The sequence below is a fragment of the Tiliqua scincoides genome, chromosome 5 (genome assembly GCF_035046505.1).
Source record: "Tiliqua scincoides isolate rTilSci1 chromosome 5, rTilSci1.hap2, whole genome shotgun sequence".
Lineage (NCBI taxonomy): Eukaryota > Metazoa > Chordata > Lepidosauria > Squamata > Scincidae > Tiliqua > Tiliqua scincoides.
The window spans coordinates 94,322,360-94,343,868 of NC_089825.1; the positions used below are offsets into that span (position 1 = coordinate 94,322,360).

The 21,509-nt window shown below is 45.7% G+C and overlaps 1 protein-coding gene across 1 annotated transcript; it reads left to right on the top strand.

Annotated features, from left to right (window-relative positions):
• Nucleotides 1–5,377: 5,377 nt before the first annotated feature.
• LOC136652369 (vomeronasal type-2 receptor 26-like) lies at nucleotides 5,378–16,503 on the top strand. Its single transcript, XM_066629306.1, has 4 exons — nucleotides 5,378–6,610; nucleotides 7,852–8,064; nucleotides 14,198–14,324; nucleotides 15,599–16,503. The coding sequence occupies exons 1-4, from the start codon at nucleotides 5,378–5,380 to the stop codon at nucleotides 16,501–16,503; spliced, it is 2,478 nt and encodes an 825-aa protein (XP_066485403.1).
• The last annotated feature ends 5,006 nt before the right edge of the window (nucleotides 16,504–21,509 follow it).

The window sequence follows — 21,509 nt, forward strand, 5'->3', positions numbered from 1 at the left end:
TTACTAGAGAGTAGAGCCTCCGTTAGCCCGAAGATAACATCAGAAGGTCGCCAGTTCGAGGACACCGGCAGCTCCCTGAACGGCTGAGAATGGCGAGATCTTAAAGGAGCTGACAAGCCGAGCTGAGTGATTCCACCTGCTCTGGGTGTGAGCAAGAAGCGTCTTGGCTGCCTTCCGTGTGAGAGTTGGAGCTGCTAGTCAGCCTGCGTGGGAGAACTGGAGGCCAGAAGTGAGACCAAACCAAGAAGATCCATTCTGAAATGTTGTTGGTTCTTGAAAGAGAGAACCTCTATGATTGTAAAAATCCCCTTGAGGGATTTAGAAACGCCTGCCTATGTAAACCGCCTTGAATAAAGTCAGAGGAGTAATCTGATGACCAGAAAGGTGGTATATAAATACCTAGCTATTTTTATTATTATTACTAGGGTTGGTGTAACCTCCATTAACTTTATTTATTTATTTATTTATTTATTTATTTATTTACGTACGTACGTATATAACAGTACAGGTCAACCAACAAATCAGTAACCAACCAAAAAACAGTGGCCAACTTGATGGCACTCACACAACTGAATAAATGTTCTGGCATTTGCTCTGATACATGGAAATGAGAGCTGACTCATACTAACACCTCATTGGTTTCCTGCTATGTCATAAGAACACCTGTCATTGCCCATCATTTCTAGAAGACCGGAGGTGTGTCTGAGCTACGCCACTGAGGCATTGCTCCCCCCCTCCTCTGGTTCAAACTACAGGTTGCCTTACATTTCTAGACCAGAGGCGTGCCAGAGCCAAGCAACAGGAACATTGGCTTGCCCCTGCCTCTGGTCCACACTACAGGACAGCGGAACATTCTGTTCAGATCGGAAGTCTGTCTCTGAGCGGCACAACAGGCCACGGACCTGAGGTGTGTCATTCCTGAGTTCCTGTGTGCTGCTTTATATGCCTGGGTAGTGGGTACTTTGGCCCCCCATCTCGGAGAGGAGAACACACCCCCTTTCCTCCTGAAACACCAAGCAACCCGGATATTGGGCGCTCCACCAGTGATGGGCTGCCTCCATCCTGCAACTTCCATGAAGCTTCCCTTAATGCCTGTCTAGGCTATGCACCTCCCTGTGTGTTCTAGTGAGTCAGCATTGTCCCACCGTCTATGCTGATGAATAGTGATGCTGTGTGTGTAAGGGGGGAGGGGGTGTTCCCTTACTGGCTGCTGACACTTCTCCTGCCTCCACCTCTTCCTGGAGCTGGTGTCCAGCATCCACCCACTGTGATGTACGCTGCTGTGTCAGTCCCACCTGTCCTGGGTCCATCAGCATGTCTGTCTGTTTGTCTGTCTGACTGGGATGGGGGGCACTGGGGGAGTATTCACAGGGGACACTGACACACACACAGCCTGGCAGCAGCAGCCCCATTATTTCCACGGAGCCATGGCTGGGATTGCTTGTGGTCCCCTGCCCTGTGCCCACCAGCCTTGCTGAGCTTGGATGCATCTTTGTTCCCTCCCTGCCATGCCCATTAAGTGAATGTCAGGGTTCCCCCACTCCCCATGGACCCCGATTTACCAAGGCAGGGGGCCCATAAAGTAGAGAGCAGCAGCCAGGGCCCCATACTGGGTGAATGGGTACAAGGGAAGGGACCAGGAATGCCTAAGGGCCAGCAGGTGCTCCTTTTCAATCCCTCAGGCAGGAAGGGGAGGGGCAAGAGGAAGCAGGAAGCCCCATAAGAGTTGGGAGGCCAGTGATGACAGGCAGAGCAGAAAGACAGGTGTGGCAGTGTAGTCAACAGCACCTGCCCAGGACCAGGGCAAACCAGCCAAATCAGGGAGGAGGACCAGGGTGCCTTAACCCCCTCCCCCTGAAGCAAGTCTGAGGCCTCTCATTGGGGCATGCCTGCCTCAAGCCCCTGCAGTGAAGGTGGAGTTTCCTTCATCACAGCCGGGGTGGATGAGAAAGGAAGGGATCGGCATGTTCCTCAATGCTGGGAGGATACTGGGTTGGGATGGACAGCGGGGGAGTGTTGAAAGGGAACCCCAAAACACGCACATAGCCTAGCACAGCTCCATTTTCTTCTGGGGAACTGTGGCGAGCTTTTAAAAGGGAACAACTTGTGACTCGAGTCCTTTTGAGTTGCAAAAACACTTGCGAAAAGTGCCCCTGCTATGACTCTGTCAAGTTGAGTCACAGGGCGTAGACTTGAGACTCAACTCGAGTCAAGCTGCATGTGACTTGCCCATCCCTGCTTAGCACTTCTGTGTCAGGTGTGTCTCATCTAGAGCAGCAGCAGCAGGATGTGAAGGGCGGGAGAACAATCTGGACTGGGACCACAGCAAAGGCACTGGACCTTTTGCCACAAGCCCAATTCAGTTCAGTTTTATTACAGTCACAGACCAGCATAAAAATAACAATACATTCATATACAACTAAACATACATACAACCCATTCTGTTGACCCAATTCTAAATTGCCCCACACAAAAGTTTTGTGTTGCCCCGCACAAAATAAGCCCAATTCTAAGTTGACCCACAAATTTTTTCTAGTTGATTGCTCACAAACATGTTTTTCCAATTGCGCAGAAAATGGAAACCATCAGAAAAGTGATTCTGTACTCTGTAATTTTCCATAATCACGGTTATTGTCTTTTCCTTATTTTGTCTAACAGAAAGAGTTCCAGATTAAAAATGTTGGTGTTTTGATTCTGAACTGCCACTTAGAAGTGTGAACTTGCTCCATTCAGGGATAGGGATTCATCAGGCATTTGCTCTACAGTTCACAACATAGGCAAACACTCTGGAGCAGGATTTCTCTGAACAGAACTTCTGCTTCCATGTGACCATTCAGTGAAATCCGGGACAGGTGCCTCCCATAGAGACCATCGCAGCAGGTTCAGAATGCTGACATACAGCTGTGATTGTGGTACACACACACTTGCAGCCTGGTGGTTGCAGTTATTCTTGAAGCTGCTGCTTCCCCCTTCTCTTATTTGTTGGGATCATGTGCCTAGAAGACTTGTGTTTGAAAGAAGCTATGAAAATCATTCACCCAGGCCAGGTGATCCTGTTGTTGGCGGGGTCCTGTCTCTTCTGCATCCTTTACTTAAGTCAGTCACTTTCACTGAACGCCCAGAGACGGAGTTAGAAGGTTATGTGTATGTTCTTTCTTATTTGGTAGCTATAATGCTTTTGTCCAAATAACGAATGGAATTTTTAATGTTTGCTTTGATGACATTTCAAGAAATTTTGAATTGCTTTTCACTTTCTGAATCTGACGTGCTTGAGAAGGTGGGGTTTAGTTCCATATCTACTTTGGGTGCCTTTTGCAAAGGAACGGAGTCCTCTTTGCAAAGGAACTGGCAACTCTTCCAAGCTATTTTGGGGAGCATTCAGGCTATAATGTTGGAAAGCACTCCATTAACATATATATGCTACACATAAGTAAATTCTCTTTTCTTCAATGGGGCTTTCTCTGAGCAAAACACATATAGGATTTCAAGCTTACCCTCAAGGGGAAAACAAGTAAGAAAGACTGGTATATTTTGAACATAAATCTATTTAGGGCATAAGAAGACCAGAGGTGTTCCTGCAGAGGGGAAAACACTAAGTTTTCATCTTTGAATTGCTTTCATCTTTCATCTTTGAATTGCTAAGTCTTGATTTCTATTTCCTTTTAGGGTAGATCTTAAAAATTATCAGCATGTCCTGTCCTTCATTTTTGCCATTCATGAGATCAATAGGAATTCCAACCTCTTGCCCAACATGACTCTGGGCTTAAAGGTCTATGACAACTTTTTCAATGAAAAGATAACCTATGAGAGTGTCCTGGATCTGCTCTTCAAACGGCAAAGCAACGTCCCCAATTACGAGTGTGGTGAAGAAGACAGTGTCGTGTCTGTCTTTGCTGGTTTCACTTTAGAATACACCATCCAAGTGGACACCATCTTGAGCCTCTACAAGATTCCACAGGTATGTGCATTCATATACATTTATGGATGGAGTATGTCTGCTGTTCTGTTAACTTCTGATGTAGCCCAAATGGCTGGCCAGAAGTGATATCAGCAGCTGCTCAGTTTGGACATCTGCCAAAGTCCCACAATGACCAGAAGGCACATCCAGCTGGGCCTAATCCTAAATTCTCAGGAGTGATAGCCATCAGAGCACCCAGTGTTGCAGCACTGAATGGGCAGGGGTTGCTGTGGGTGACCCAGTGCAGGACTAGCCTCAGGACCCCCAACAAAGTGGCTTTGTTGAATGGCTTACAGCTGAATGTGTGAAGTTTAACAACATGCATATCCTTTCTGAATGTTCTGCCACAGAGCTGAGAAAGTCTGCAAAAACTCAGGCACTACTATGAATGGGTTTCTGGCCTCACCTTCCCCCTTACTCTGTCCTGGGAGTCCCATTTGAAATGCTTTATTTTCCTGCTTTCTCTCAGTATTTCTCCATTTGTCAATATTCATCAGCAAACTTGCTCTTTTTTTTTTAATATGGAAGATATTTAATATGGAAGGTGTTTGCAGTATAATCCCAACTCCTGGCATCAGTGCTGATGCAGCCTCCTCACGATGCAGTTCCTCCTCTTCCCTGCCAAGAAACACCCCAAAGAGGGAGTGGGCAGACTGGGGGAGTAACTGGGTGGGAAGGCACTAGGAACCAGGGGTGAGGAGATGGGGAATCTGGCACACGCCAGATTCAATCTTTTTCATTAGTCCAAAGAGACCCATAAACGGCCTGAAGGTTTCTGGTATGTTAAGTATCAAACATTTCTACTTACCTTCTGTTTGCCTGTTGGGTCAGCCCCCCCCCAACACTGGATGCAGGATGTGACATTCTGGCATGGAGCGGGTGGTGGCACCGCAACTCCAAGGAGTTCTGGAAGAAGTGGATTATCTTAACACCTTTCAATCTGTTTTCAGGCCTGGCTACAGGACAGAGATGGCCTCGGTTGCTCTGATTGATGACCTTGCCGAGGAATTGATGGGGAGGGGGTAGCGTGACCTCCCAGTGGCAACCGACCCCATCAACCATTGGTTGGGGTTTGGAGATATTGTTTGACAGTGGTTGTGCTCCTTCCTGGCAGATCAGATGTAGAAGGTGAAGCTGGGGGTGCCTGTTTGGCATCCTGGTTGTTGACTTGCAGGGTGTCACAAGATCTATTCTGTCCCTCATGCTGTTAAAGAACTACATGAAGCTGCTGGGGGAGGTTCACTACGGATTTGGAGTGGGGTGTCATTAATATGCTGATAACAGCAATATTCCCACCAGCCTCCAAGGGGGCTGTTGAAGTCCAGGGGTACAGCATGGAGCCAGTTGGGGCCTAGATAAGGGCTCACACAGAAATTAAGCCAGGAGAAGACAGAGTTCCTCCTGATTTAAAAGATCATGATGCAGGAACTAGATCTACGACTCACTCTGGATGGAGTAGCAGTCCAGAGTACTCCAGGCGGACTCTCAGGCAGGTCCATGGCCTGGGAGTTCTCCTGGATCCAGAGCTGGCATTACATGGCCAGGTGGCATCAGTCATATCTAGCCACGGTGGTCTGTGTCCTAGTGACATCTCACCTAGACTCACCACTGAAGATGGTTTGGAAGCTGCAGTTAGTGCAGAATGTGGAAACCCGATTGGTCACTGGGGCTTGGCAGGCGGATTCTGCTATGCCCTTGCGTCAGCTGCTACACTGGCTATTCATTCCATTCCAAGCCCAATTCAAGGTGTTGGAGGTTACCTTCAAAGACATCTTAGCTCTAATGACCCACATTTCCTCCATTAAGCTCAGCTACGGTGCATATGAGACTCCGGTCACCGGAAACCATTTATCTTCCATCTACTGGAACGCACCCAGGGCAGGTACTCTACTCACTGGAATAGTCCGGCTTCTGCTATACTTCAAATGGACATGGATTGGCCTCATTGTTTCAGATGACGACAGTGGAGCAAGCCTTCTGGAGATCCTGACACCTTTGCTTGCCCAGAATAGCATTTGTGTTGCCTTCTTGGAAAGGATTAGGGCAGATAAGAAAGAGAATCCAGATCGGAAGGATCAATATATGTTAAGGTTATATTCGACACTTTTATTGACTGAAGCTAATGTAGTATTAGTCAATGGGGACTATTGGTCTCTGGAAGCTGTTCTAGAAGTCTTCTTTCTTAATGAACATGTACACAAGGCCGATATAGGGAAGGTTTGGATCACACCCACTCAGTGGGATTTCACTAGTGGAATTGACAATGCTGGTGGAATTGAGTTCTTTTACGCAAAAGCATTCCATGGCACCTTGTCTTTCTCAACCTCTGTAAAAGCCATGCCAGCATTCAGGGATTTTCTCCAAACCTTCAAGCCTGATAAGTCGCTCGCACATTTTCTTGGTGTTTTCTATAATAAAGCATTCAAGTGTTGCGCTGATATATACGTAAATGATTGTGGACTCTGTACAGGGGCGGAGAAGCTGAAGGACCTGCCTCCTTCCCGGTTTGAGATGGAGATGAGTGGTCAGAGCTATCGGATTTACAATGGTGTCTATGCTGTAGCACGTGCTTTGCATGCCGTGTATTTGTCCAGACAAAGAAGTGTGCTATATAAAAGAAAATTCAAACATTCCAAGATTGAGCCCTGGCAGGTACATTCCTCGTTCTATCGACTACTGTACAGTTCAACACTAAGCATGTTAACTAGGAGGAAGCTGCTCAGTGGGAACTATTTGTGTGGGACCATCTCAGTGGGAACATCTTAGGGGAATGCAGGACTTGCCACTGACATGAGTAAGCATCTGGGATGGTGAAGAATAGCCTCACAGCATAAGTCCGACGTATCAATATTTATTTTCTGATCAGGAAGAGGTCTACATCTCTCTGGAATCAAACATGTTCTGATGTCTTTCTGTGACATTTCAGTTCTTAATAAGGATTGTTCAAGTTTTCAAACTTGTCCTCTGAGGCAAGGAGTCTATGAAGACCATAAATGAAGACAAATGTTACTGAGGCACTTCTCAGTAACTCTACAGGAAATAGTTACTGTAAGAAATAGTAAGAAAACATTATTTTCCAAGTTGATATAGAGATTCAAACTATTCAGAGATTCCAAAGCCAGCAACTCTTGGAGATGAGAAGGTATTGTGGGCATTCCAGAGACTAGGTTCAAATAGGGCCTTTTCCTGATGCATAATGAGGCATAACAGTCTCCCTTTGCTAGGCATAATTTATCTGTATGACTTCTCCTCTTCCCCCAAAAGGTGTTTCTTGAGTAATCTGGCACTCCCCTTTTCTCAGATATCAGCTACTCAGGACCTTGTATCTTAGCCCAGAGATTTGTCCGTTGCTTTCATTGGCTTTAAGGGCAAAGGCACAGGACCTTATCAAATATACAGAAAATGTGATGCACAGGTGTGGGGAGTGCAGTTTTATGAGTCAGTGGGAAAGTGATGGGGAAAGGTGGACAGCGAAGGATGAGGGACAGGATGTGGGGCAATTCTTATGGAATTCAAACTGGGGCTGAGGAGTGAATTTGCGCTTGTTTGAATAGAAATCACCAATCCAAAATTCAAGTAAATTCAGCTGAAACTGCTCTGTGGAAACTATTTCTGAGTAAAGATATTTAGGTTTGCGATGGGTGTTGTGGGTGAAATCACATTCCTATGCTCTGATCTTAAAGCTCATGGGGCAGGCACCTTGTTGAGGCTCAGGCAATCTGCATCTAGTTAGGGCCTTGTTGAAAGACCTCTTGGGAAGCTTGGGTATGACACTGTGAACTTCATAATGAAAGAATGGAGCATTTGGGAGGGCGTGTTTACTTGATAGTAGACTAGACAACCAATACTGAAGGAATGCACTATAAATTGTTCTATATTCCCTCCCAACTTAGCTGCACTCTTTTCTGAAAAATGCCCACTTCAACAATGGTGCTAGGCACGAAGTCTGGTTGGACAAGGAGGAATTATCATCTGGGTTTCATATCATCAACTCAGTTGCATTCCCCAATCAGTCCTTCATTAAGGTCCAAGTTGGAAAGATTTCTCCAAGTCATAGGCTTACCATCCATGAAGAAGCTATTGTGTGGCATGACAGATTTAAGCAGGTAGGTATAAAATGCACAGTTTACAGTGCAATCCTATGTTTACTCAGAAGTTAGCCCCACAATGTACAATGCTGCTTTCTTCCAGGAGAGTATGCATAGTATTGCAGCCCTAGAATGTGTACAAATGTGTACAATGAATATCCCAATCGCTTCTAGCTGGAATCATATGGGTAATTCTTGCCATTTTATGCAAGATTTTATGCCATTTTATGCAATTCTTGCCATTCTTTTATGCAAATACCTGAAGTCTCTGAGCAAAGATGGGAGAACTGGAATGTCTGGTGACTAGGGGAAAAAATGACATAGTGGGCCTAACAGAAACCTGGTGGAATGCGGAAAATCAGTGGGATACCGCATTCCCGGGCTATAAACTCTACAGGAGGGACAGGGAGGGGTACATTGGAGGTGGGGTGGCCATTTATGTTAAGGAAGGGATAGAATGCAGCAAAGTAGAGATTGAAGGTGGCTCCGACTTCACCATAGAATCTCTGTGGGTTGAATTACCAGGCCTGAGGAGCGATGTAATACTGGGGGCATACTATCATCCTCCAGACCAGAAACCGGAAGGGGACCTTGAAATGAGGAAACAGATCAGGGAGGTGACAAGGAGGGACAGGGTTGTAATCATGGGGGACTTCAATGATCCTCATATAGACCGGGTCAATTTGTGTTCTGGTCACGAAAAGGAGACCAAATTCCTTGGCATGCTAAATGACTGTGCCTTAGAGCAGCTAGTCATGGAGCCCACCTGAGGACAGGTGACTCTGGATTTAATATTGTGTGGTACACAGGACCTGGTTAGAGATGTCACTGTTACTGAGCTGTTGGGGAACAGTGATCACGCTGCGATTCGTTTTGACATGCACGTCGGGGGAAGAATACTGGGCAAATTTGTCACAAAAACGCTTGACTTCCGAAGGGCAAACTTCCCTCAAATGAGGAGGCTGGTTAGAAGGAAGTTGAAAGGGAAGGTAAAAAGAATCCAATCTGTCCAGAGTGCATGAAGGCTGCTTAAAACAACAGTAATAGAGGCCCAGCAAAGGTGTATACCACAAAGGAAGAAGGGCTCGACTAAGTCCAGGAGGGTGCCCGCATGGCTAATGAGCCAAGTTAGAGAGGCCGTAAATGGCAAGGAAGCTTCCTTCCGTAAATGGAAGTCTTGCCCTAATGAGGAGAATAAAAAGGAACATAAGCTGTAGCAAAAGAAATGTAAGAAGGTGATATGGGAGGCCAAGAGAGACTATGAGGAACACATGGCCAGCAACATTAAGGGGAGTAATAAAAGCTTCTTCAAATATGCTAGAAGCAGGAAACCTGCCAGAGAAGCAGTTGGCCTTCTGGATGGTGAGGGAGGGAAAGGGGAAATAAAAGGAGACTTAGAGATGGCAGGGAAATTAAAAGAGTTCTTTACATCTGTCTTCACGGCAGAGGACTTTGGGCAGATATCGCTGCCCAAACGGCCCCTCCTGACCAAGAAATTAAGTCAGATAGAGGATAAAAGAGAAGATGTTTCAGACCTAATTGATAAATTAAAGATCAATAAGTCACTGGGCCCTGATGGCTTCCACCCAAGAGTTATTAAGGAATTGAAGAGTGAAGTTGCAGATCTCTTGACTAAGGTATGCAACTTGTCCCTCAAAACAGCCACGGTTCCAGAAGATTGGAGGACAGCAAATGTCACACCAATTTTTAAAAAGGGAAGGATGGGGGACCCAGGAAACTATAGGCCAGTCAGCCTAACATCTATACCGGGTAAGATGGTGGAATGCCTCATCAAAGATAGAATCTCAAAACACATAGACGAACAAGCCTTGCTAAGGGAGAATCAGCATGGCTTCTGTAAGGGTAAGTCTTGCCTCACAAACCTTATAGAATTCTTTGAAAAGGTCAACAGGCATGTGGATGCGGGAGAACCCATGAACATTATATATCTGGACTTTCAGAAGGCGTTCGTCACGGTCCCTCACCAAAGGCTACTGACAAAACTCCATAGTCAGGGAATTAGAGGGCAGGTCCTCTCATGGATTTAGAACTGGTTGAAGACCAGGAAGCAGAGAGTGGGTGTCAATGGGGAATTTTCACAATGGAGAGAGGTGAAAAACGGTGTGCCCCAAGGATCTGTCCTGGGACCGGTGCTTTTCAACCTCTTCATAAATGACCTGGAGACAGGGGTGAGCAGTGAGGTGGCTAAGTTTGCAGATGATACCAAACTTTTCCGAGCGGTGAAGACCAGAAGTGATTGTGAGGAGCTCCAGAAGGATCTTTCCAAACTGGCAGAATGGGCAGCAAAATGGCAGATGCATTTCAATGTGAGGAAGTGTAAAGCCATGCACATTGGGGCAAAAAATCAAAACTTCACATATAGGCTAATGGGTTCTGAGCTGTCTGTGACAGATCAGGAGAGAGATCTTGGGGTGGTGGTGCTTGATGAAAGTGTCGACCCAATGTGTGGTGGCAGTGAAGAAGGCCAATTCTATGCTTGGGATCATTAGAAAAGGTAAAAGGAGAACAAAACAGTTAATATTATAATGCTGTTGTACAAGTCTATGGTGAGGCCACACCTGGAGTATTGTGTGCAGTTCTGGTCACCACATCTCAAAACGGATATAGTGGAAATGGAAAAGGTGCAAAAGAGAGCGACTAAGATGATTACTGGGCTGGGGCAGCTTCCTTATGAGGAAAGGCTACGGCGTTTGGGCTTCTTCAGCCTAGAAAAGAGATGCCTGAGGGGGGATATGATTGAGACATACAAAATTATGCATGGGAAGGATAAAGTGGATAGAGAGATGCTCTTTACACTCTCATATAACACCAGAACCAGGGGACATCCACTAAAACTGAGTGTTGGGAGAGTTAGGACAGACAAAAGAAAATATTTCTTTACTCAGTGTGTGGTTGGTCTGTGGAACTCCTTGCCACAGGATGTGGTGACAGCATCTGTCCTGGGTGCCTTTAAAAGGGGATTGGATACATTTCTGGAGGAACAATCCATTACGGGTTACAAGCCATGATGTGTATGTGCAACCTCCTGATTTTAGAAATGGGCTATGTCAGATGTAAGGGAGGGCACCAGGATGCAGGTCTCTTGTTATCAGGTGTGCTCCCTGGGCATTTGATGGGCCGCTGTAAGATACAGGAAGCTGGACTAGATGGGCCTATGGCCTGATCCAGTGGGGCTGTTCTTATGTTCTTATGTCATCTACTTGCACAGAAGAAGTATATATTTTAAACATACTTCTAAGACAGATGAACTGTAATCTTGCTTAAAAAAATACTCCTATTGAGAGGAATATAGAATGTATAAATTGCAAGAAGGCAATCCACTGCCTGCAAGGGCCCACTCACAGGGAAAAGAAGAACATTTCAGTTCTTTTCCAGGACACGAGGCTCAGAAAGAGGACATATCCTGGAAAAAAAGGATGTCTGGTCACCCTTTCCTCAAGGTACGGGAACATTTGTTGCTTTATCTTGGTGCTGCATTGTGGCTGCATCAGTGCTGGAAAGTTGGATAGGACTGAGTCCCAAAACAAGGAATAATTCTGAAAAAAATGTTGTAAATTTTGGGTGAATCAATTGAGAAAAAGAAACATGTTTTTGGACACTGAGGAGGACGATGATGATTAAAAAGTAAAAATCCAGGATGTCCCATATCCATTCTAGAAGATCATAACATTGTCTTGAGGCACACAAACTCTTGCTCCTGATCTGCTGTATGTGAAAAAGCTTTTCTTGAGTTTGGGGTCATTTTCTAAAGCAGTGCTCTTCCAATCTCTTCCATGAGGGTGAAAAGAGTCCATCTGTAAATAGATGAGGCCACCTTCTCCTAGCAGAAGGGCACCTTTTGATCCAAGGCAAAGGTAGATTTTATAGGTTTGCAGTTACATTTGCAATCTGCTTTGATCTGTCTTAAATTCCACTTAAAACATCTTGGAATTTGAACAGAAGTAGGGGATCTCTACAGAAACTGGAGTACAGATGTGTCCCTGGACTCAAATAGAACGGGCTCTTCAACAGTTGGGGCAGCAGTCAGGAGTACCTTGTGGGGTGACCTGAGGATTCTTGCATTAGGTGAGTCCCATGTTACAGGTTAGGTGTTGAGGTGAACTCAGGCTCTTGACAGGTTAAAGACCACGGAACAAGAAGGAGAGCTAGAGTGGTGGGCATCAATAGATTGCTTCATCTTACCTCATAAGAACATAAGAACATAAGAACAGCCCCACTGGATCAGGCCATTGGCCCATCTAGTCCAGCTTCCTGTATCTCACAGCGGCCCACCAAATGCCCCAGGGAGCACACCAGATAACAAGAGACCTCGTCCTGGTGCTCTCCCCTACATCTGGCATTCTGACTTAACCCATTCCTAAAATCAGAAGGTTGCGCATACACATCATGGCTTGTACCCCATAATGGACTTTTCCTCCAGAAACTCGTCCAATCCCCTTTTAAAGGCGTCTAGGCTAGACGCCAGCACCACATCCTGTGGCAAGGAGTTCCACAGACTGACCACACACTGAGTAAAGAAATATTTTCTTTTGTCTGTACTAACCCGCCCAACACTCAATTTTAGTGGATGTCCCCTGGTTCTGGTATTATGTGAGAGTGTAAAGAGCATCTCCCTATCCACTCTGTCCATCCCCTGCATAATTTTGTATGTCTCAATCATGTCCCCCCTCAAGCGTCTCTTTTCTAGGCTGAAGAGGCCCAAACGCCGTAGCCTTTCCTCATAAGGAAGGTGCCCCAGCCCCGTAATCATCTTAGTCGCTCTCTTTTGCACCTTTTCCATTTCCACTATGTCTTTTTTGAGATGCGGTGACCAGAACTGGACACAATACTCCAGGTGTGGCCTTACCATCGATTTGTACAACGGCATTATAATATTAGCCGTTTTGTTCTCAATACCCTTCCTAATGATCCCAAGCATAGAATTGGCCTTTTTCACTGCCGCCGCACATTGGGTCGACACTTTCATCGACCTGTCCACCACCACCCCAAGATCTCTCTCCTGATCTGTCACAGACAGCTCAGAACCCATTAGCCTATATGTGAAGTTTTGATTTTTTGCCCCAATGTGCATGACTTTACACTTACTGACATTGAAGCGCATCTGCCATTTTGCTGCCCATTCTGTCAGTCTGGAGAGATCCTTCTGGAGCTCCTCACAATCACTTCTGGTCTTCACCGCTCGGAAAAGTTTGGTGTCGTCTGCAAACTTAGCCACTTCACTGCTCAACCCTGTCTCCAGGTCATTTATGAAGAGGTTGAAAAGCACCGGTCCCAGGACAGATCCTTGGGGCACACCGCTTTTCACCTCTCTCCATTGTGAAAATTGCCCATTGACACCCACTCTCTGCTTCCTGGCCTCCAACCAGTTCTCAATCCACGAGAGGACCTGTCCTCTAATTCCCTGACTGTGGAATTTTTTCAGTAGCCTTTGGTGACTTATTGATCTTTAATTTATCAATGAGGTCTGAAACAACTTCTCTTTTAACCTCTATCTGACTTAACTCCTCAGTTAGGAGGGGCCGTTCGGACAGCGGTATCTGCCCGAGGTCTTCTGCCGTGAAGACAGATGCAAAGAACTCATTTAATTTCTCTGCCATCTCTAAGTCTCCTTTTATCTCCCCTTTCCCTCCCTCACCATCCAGAGGGCCAACCGCTTCTCTGGCGGGTTTCCTGCTTCTAACATATTTGAAGAAGCTTTTATTATTCCCCTTAATGTTACTGGCCATGCGTTCCTCATAGTCTCGCTTGGCCTCCCATATCACCTTCTTACATTTCTTTTGCCACAGTTTATGTTCCTTTTTATTCTCTTCTTTAGGGCAAGACTTCCATTTACGGAAGGAAGCTTCCTTGCCCTTCACAGCCTCTCTAACTTGGCTGGTTAGCCATGCGGGCACCCTCCTGGATTTAGTGGAACCCTTCTTTCTTTGCGGTATACACCTCTGCTGGGCCTCTATTACTGTTGTTTTAAGCAGCCTCCATGCACTCTGGAGAGACTGGACTCTTTTTACCCTCCCTTTCAACCTCCTTCTAACCAGCCTCCTCATTTGAGGGAAGTCCGCCCGTCGGAAGTCAAGGGTTTTTGTTAGAGATTTGCCTGGTATTCTTCCCCCTCCTCATTCTTTATGCCTAGATCCAGCCCCATTCCACTTGTGTTGACAGCTGCCATGTTGGACACAGCAAGATGGTTCGAGAGGGGAAGCCAGTTTGTTGCTATGATTGTACTCCATGCCCAGAAGACATGATATCTAACCAGACAGGTAAGGGCAATGCACAACTTTGCAAGGAAATATTTGCTTCTGTTTGCTTTGTTCAGGTGGTCTTGTCTTCTCTGGACACTTGAATACTGCTAGTGAGAGAAGATGTCAGATCACTTAAGTGTCAACTAAAACTGATATTCTTGAACCTAGAATCCAAAGAGATGTTGAGCTGCCAGGCCCATTTTGAAGGAGCTAATGCCACATGTGGCTTTTCCTCCATTTCCTGTCAATTAAGATAAAAAAAAATGCAATGTGAAAAATAAAAAGTACAGTTTCTGGACTGTTTTTGAGGCCTGCATTCATCAGATTGGGACAATTCTGGAGATGTTGCATTCCTCTTGGCCTGTCCTATCCGATGGATGAAGGCAAGTTTGCCTACTCATGAGTAAACAAACACTGTGACTGTGGTTCACTTTCCAAAGGGCTCCATGCTTTTCCTTGGCAACTTCTGAGCATACTCAGAAGACTCCACAGCCAGGGAAGGCAACAGAGCTCCAAGGGGGGGGGGTCAGGGCTCAGAATCAGTCAGAAGCACTCAGGACAATTTGCAGATCCTCCACGGCCACTTTAATAGGTACATGTCTGCGTTATTTCATTAATTGAGCAGGATGTCGCATTCTATCACATTTTATACTGCTCAATTTTGTGGTGTAGAGGTGTTATTCAGTTGTTACCATTTTAAACATGGTATGCATGTCCGAGGAGAAAAAAGGGGCAAGGAACCTCCAGACAGAGGGGATAGGATTTGTCGAGTGCCCAACTTTGTGCTCAGGACCGATCCAAGAGCTCAAATTCCTGAGATGTGAGCCAAATACTGCACCCCCTTCCCTGGTGATGAGCCAGCCTCCATCTCCCACACTCTGAATTATAAAAGAATAAGGAGAACACGAAGTGTGCAAGAGAGGGGAGAGTGGTGGGCTTCAGAGTTGAATTATAAACCCAGCACTCTCCTCTCATCCACACTTACTCCCCAGCTCCGTCCCCATGTTGCATTTCCAATCCAGACAGTAGGACAGGGAGGGAGAAGCAGTGGAAGTGACTGGATGAACAGAGGTAGGCAGTTTTCCACCAATATGTCAGGAAGCCTCATGGATGGATCTGTGCAGTATGTACTACATTTGGATCCTACTATAAACACTGGAGTGCCCAAAAGGGGGGAGAAGAGCAATTCCGATTCTGTATTAATCCACAACTTCTCACAACTTCTTCATAAGAATTAGAGCATTACGTGGATCACCCAATAAGACACCCAATGATTTGCTTCTTCTTTTCAGATGCAGTTTATTGTCTCAAATGCTCAGAAGATCAATATCCAAACAAGAACCAAGACCAGTGTATGCCCAAGGCCCTGACCTTCCTAACCTATAGAGAGCCTTTGGGGATCACTTTGGTTTCTCTGGCTGTTACCTTTGCTATGATCACAGCTCTGGTGTTTCAGATTTTTGTGAAGAACTGGGACACTCCCATTGTCAAAGCCAACAACCGGAACCTGACCTGCATTCTGCTCAGTTTCATCCTGATTTGCTACCTTTCCTCCCTGCTCTTCATTGGGAAGCCTGGCAAGGTGTCTTGCCTCCTTCGACAATCCACTTTTGGCATTGTTTTTTCTGTGGCAGTTTCTTGTGTGTTGGCGAAAACCATCACAGTGGTCCTGGCCTTCATGGCCACTCAGCCAGGCAACAACATGAGGAAATGGCTGGGGAAAAAAGTGGCCTACTCCATTGTTCTTTTCTGCTCCCTCATTCAAGTGAGTATTTGTATTGCATGGCTGTCAACCTCTCCTCCTTACCCAGATGTGGACATGCACTCCCAGACACAGCAAATCATTGTGGAATGCAATGAAGGTTCTCTCACCATGTTCTACTCTGTACTGGGCTACGTCAGTATCCTAGCCCTCATCAGCTTCCTTATTGCTTTCTTGGCTCGAAAACTGCCTGACACCTTCAATGAAGCCAAACTGATCACCTTCAGCATGTTGGTCTTCTGCAGTGTGTGGATCTCCTTCATTCCTGCTTATCTGAGCACCAAGGGGAAATATGTAGTGGCTGTGGAGGTCTTTGCCATCTTGGCCTCCAACACTGGGCTACTGGCTTGCATTTTTCTACCCAAATGCTACATTATTGTTCTAAGAGCAGATCTCAATTCCAGGCAACATCTAACCAAGAAAATAAATGATTAACAGCCCAATTCTGACCTGTGCTGGAACAGGCAGACCAAGAGGCCTGTACAGTCCCAGCACAGGATAGGAGGTGGCTGGGTTGCAACTTAAAATACTGGGATATTTATTACGTTAACCTGAGTAATGCCACAGCCATCCCCATGGGACTACTTGGATCTGCGCCAGTGAAATTATTGTACAAATCCAAGTAGCCTGGTGTAATGCTGGACTGGCCAGGAGGGGGATAAGGATCTGGTCTAGGTTGAAGAGGCAGTATCACCCATCTCCCAGGCTGGAACCTGGCAGTTATAGTGGAGCATAGTGCACCACATTTGTAAGTTAGTTCTGGGTCATTGCTTTGGCATGTGCATGGTGGGGCATATAAGTCAGAACAGAAGCAAGAGTTGCCACTATCCAAGGATGATGCTGATAGCAGAATCTAGAGAGAGAACACAGAAGTCAGAATACTACTACTCGTAGAACAATGAAACACCATAAGGGCCAGAATCCTTCTTCCCTGCCTGGCAGCCATCTCCTTTGCCTGTCAGCCATCCTCTGTGTGTCTCCCGGTCCCTGGGAATTGTCTGCTTTTCTTCTGAGCAGTTCCCATGAGAAGCTGTGAAGTTGGACTAAAAACAATGACCTCAGCTGCAGCTACCCAGTAAGAATGTGGTGATAAGATGTGTGTTTACCCCCAAAGTCCAAGGCTATGCTTAGTTTTCACATATATCAACTTAACTGCACCTACTTGATAGCCCTTCTCCCAGATGATGGAAACATGCCTTGTTGTACTAGTTCAGCCAATTATCTGCTGCACCTGTTTGATAAGATGCCTCCTAATGATGAGAACCTGGGCAATAGTTTGTTGGCATATTTCAGTCTCAGAAGACTATGGTGTCACGCTCTGAATGGTGGTTCTGGAACAGAGTGTCCTCTCCAGTGCGCGAAGCCTGGGTAAAGTAGGTATGGAGGATAGGCTGTTACCCATGCAGCAAATCCCCCCTCTCCACATTGCTGAAATGGTCCAATAGGCAATAGTTTATATTTACAGTATCAATTCTAAGTAGCATGAATTTCCTCAAAACTCAGCCAAAGTAAGCACATAGGCCATATACACTCCTGTATTCGGTCATTGCTTGACCCCTAGACCTTGCTGATGGACATTAGCAGGTTGTGTCGCCAGAGGTCACCTGAAACTCATTCTTATGCTTGGAAATACTGTAAGTTTTTCTTACTTGTGCAGCGATGTAATACTGGGGGTGTGCTATCATCCTCCAGACCAGAAATCTGATGGGGACCTTGAAATGAGGAAACAGATCATGGAGGTGACAAGGAGGGACAAGGTTGTAATCATGGGGGACTTCAATTATCCTCATATTGACTGGGTCAATTTGTGTTCTGGTCATGATAAGGAAACCGGATTTCTTGACGTGCTAAATGACTGTGGCTTAGATCAGCTAGTCACGGAGCCCACCAGAGGACAGGTGACTCTGGATTTAATTTTGTGCAGTACGCAGGACCTGGTTAGAGATGTAAACGTTACTGAGCCATTGGGGAACAGTGATCATGCTGCGATCCGTTTTGACGTGCACGTTGGGGGAAGAATACCAGGCAAATCTCTAACAAAAACCCTTGACTTCCGAGGGGCGGATTTCCCTCAAATGAGGAGGCTGATTAGAAGGAGGTTGAAAGGGAGGGTAAAAAGAGTCCAATCTCTCCAGAGTGCATGGAGGCTGCTTAAAACAACAGTAATAGAGGCCCAGCAGAGGTGTATACCGCAAAGAAAGAAGGGTTCCACTAAATCCAGGAGGGTGCCCGCATGGCTAACCAGCCAAGTTAGAGAGGCTGTGAAGGGCAAGGAAGCTTCCTTCCGTAAATGGAAGTCTTGCCCTAAAGAAGAGAATAAAAAGGAACATAAACTGTGGCAAAAGAAATGTAAGAAGGTGATATGGGAGGCCAAGCGAGACTATGAGGAACGCATGGCCAGTAACATTAAGGGGAATAATAAAAGCTTCTTCAAATATGTTAGAAGCAGGAAACCCGCCAGAGAAGCGGTTGGCCCTCTGGATGGTGAGGGAGGGAAAGGGGAGATAAAAGGAGACTTAGAGATGGCAGAGAAATTAAATGAGTTCTTTGCCTCTGTCTTCACGGCAGAAGACCTCGGGCAGATACCGCTGCCCGAATGGCCCCTCCTGACCGAGAGGTTAAGTCAGATAGAGGTTAAAAGAGAAGATGTTTCAGACCTCATTGATAAATTAAAGATCAATAAGTCACCGGGCCCTGATGGCATACACCCAAGGGTTATTAAGGAATTGAAGAATGAAGTTGCAGATCTCTTGACTAAGGTATGCAACTTGTCCCTCAAAACGGCCATGGTGCCAGAAGATTGGAGGATAGCAAATGTCACGCCTATTTTTAAAAAGGGAAAGAGGGGGGACCCGGGAAACTATAGGCCGGTCAGCCTAACATCCATACCGGGTAAGATGGTGGAATGCCTCATCAAAGATAGGATCTCAAAACACATAGACGAACAGGCCTTGCTGAGGGAGAGTCAGCATGGCTTCTGTAAGGGTAAGTCTTGCCTCACGAACCTTATAGAATTCTTTGAAAAGGTCAACAGGCATGTGGATGCGGGAGAACCCGTGGACATTATATATCTGGACTTTCAGAAGGCGTTTGACACGGTCCCTCACCAAAGGCTACTGAAAAAACTCCACAGTCAGGGAATTAGAGGACAGGTCCTCTTGTGGATTGAGAACTGGTTGGAGGCCAGGAAGCAGAGAGTGGGTGTCAATGGGCAATTTTCACAATGGAGAGAGGTGAAAAGCGTTGTGCCCCAAGGATCTGTCCTGGGACCGGTGCTTTTCAACCTCTTCATAAATGACCTGGAGACAGGGTTGAGCAGTGAAGTGGCTAAGTTTGCAGACGACACCAAACTTTTCCGAGTGGTGAAGACCAGAAGTGATTGTGAGGAGCTCCAGAAGGATCTCTCCAGACTGGCAGAATGGGCAGCAAAATGGCAGATGCGCTTCAATGTCAGTAAGTGTAAAGTCATGCACATTGGGGCAAAAAATCAAAACTTTAGATATAGGCTGATGGGTTCTGGGCTGTCTGTGACAGATCAGGAGAGAGATCTTGGGGTGGTGGTGGACAGGTCGATGAAAGTGTTGACCCAATGTGCGGCGGCAGTGAAGAAGGCCAATTCTATGCTTGGGATCATTAGGAAGGGTATTGAGAACAAAACGGCTAATATTATAATGCCGTTGTACAAATCGATGGTAAGGCCACACCTGGAGTATTGTGTCCAGTTCTGGTCACCGCATCTCAAAAAAGACATAGTGGAAATGGAAAAGGTGCAAAAGAGAGCGACTAAGCTGATTACGGGGCTGGGGCACTTTCCTTATGAGGAAAGGCTACGGCGTTTGGGCCTCTTCAGCCTAGAAAAGAGACGCTTGAGGGGGGACATGATTGAGACATACAAAATTATGCAGGGGATGGACAGAGTGGATAGGGAGATGCTCTTTACACTCTCACATAATACCAGAACCAGGGGACATCCACTAAAATTGAGTGTTGGGCGGGTTAGTACAGACAAAAGAAAATATTTCTTTACTCAGCGTGTGGTCAGTCTGTGGAACTCCTTGCCGCAGGATGTGGTGCTGGCGTCTAGCCTAGACGCCTTTAAAAGGGGATTGGACGAGTTTCTGGAGGAAAAATCCATTATGGGGTACAAGCCATGATGAGTATGCGCAACCTCCTGATTTTAGGAATGGGTTAAGTCAGAATGCCAGATGTAGGGGAGGGCACCAGGATGAGGTCTCTTGTTATCTGGTGTGCTCCCTGGGCATTTGGTGGGCCGCTGTGAGATACAGGAAGCTGGACTAGATGGGCCTATGGCCTGATCCAGTGGGGCTGTTCTTATGTTCTTATGTTCTTAAGTTTATGCCTGGAGATTCTCTATGCCTGGAGGTGCTCCTGTAAGTTGCTACTTTTAGATTTTAGGTAAATAAAGCTATTTTATGACAGCCTTGGACGTCCTCCTTCCTTAAATCCCAAAGAACCTCCAGCCAGAAGCACCACTAGATTTTGTGTCACCCTTTGATAGAGCTCATTGCATCACCCCGTGATGAACCTCCTCCCGTATCAGACCATACAGAATAAATGACAATATTATATACACCACCTAAATGCAGTGGCATTACTAGGGCTGGTATAACCTCCATTAACTTTATTTATTTATTTATTTATTTAACTATATAACAGCACAGGTCAACCAATAAATCAGTAACCAACCAAAAACCAGTGGCCAACTTGATGGCACTCATGCAACTGAATAAATGTTCTGAACTCAATGTCTGAATAAACAGACATTGAGCCTGTTGTATATCTTCTAATCTTCCCTCTTGTCCTCCTAAATCCTTCTGTTCTTTAAATTTCTGCATAGAGTCTCTTGCAATATGAACCATATCCAGCCAGTAGATTTGTTGTTGTCTATAAACCTGGTCAATTTCTGAGCCAACAATTTGTTCATCTGTTTGTAAATACTGAGCTAGGACCTGTACCATTCGTTGTCTCAAATCTTCTCCAGCTTCTCCGAAATCCTTTGGTACAGCCCTTAGTCGCAATGTTTTTTCTTTATTTGCTTGTTCTATCAAAGATACCATAGCCAATGTTTTCTCTTGTTCTGAACTCAGGACTTCCATTGTACAATCAGTGATGCTGACTCTGTTCTGGATCTCCTGTTTAATATGTTTGAAAGATTCTTCCAGCTGCGGCATATCTTGTCTCAATTCGAATTTCAGGTCTCTAAGCTCTTGTTCAACTGTTTTTAATTCAATTTTAATCTGAAACTGCTGAAACAGGCATTCCAGAAATTCCACATTAAGTTCCTTTTTCGGAGTCTGTATTAGTAATCTTGGCTGTTTCGTTTGTTCTTTTGCTTGCTCCATAGTATTGGCTCTTTGTTTCAGTTTTCACCAGCAGATGTCACTTCTAATTCAAACATTTCAAGAACTCTATGGTTTTGA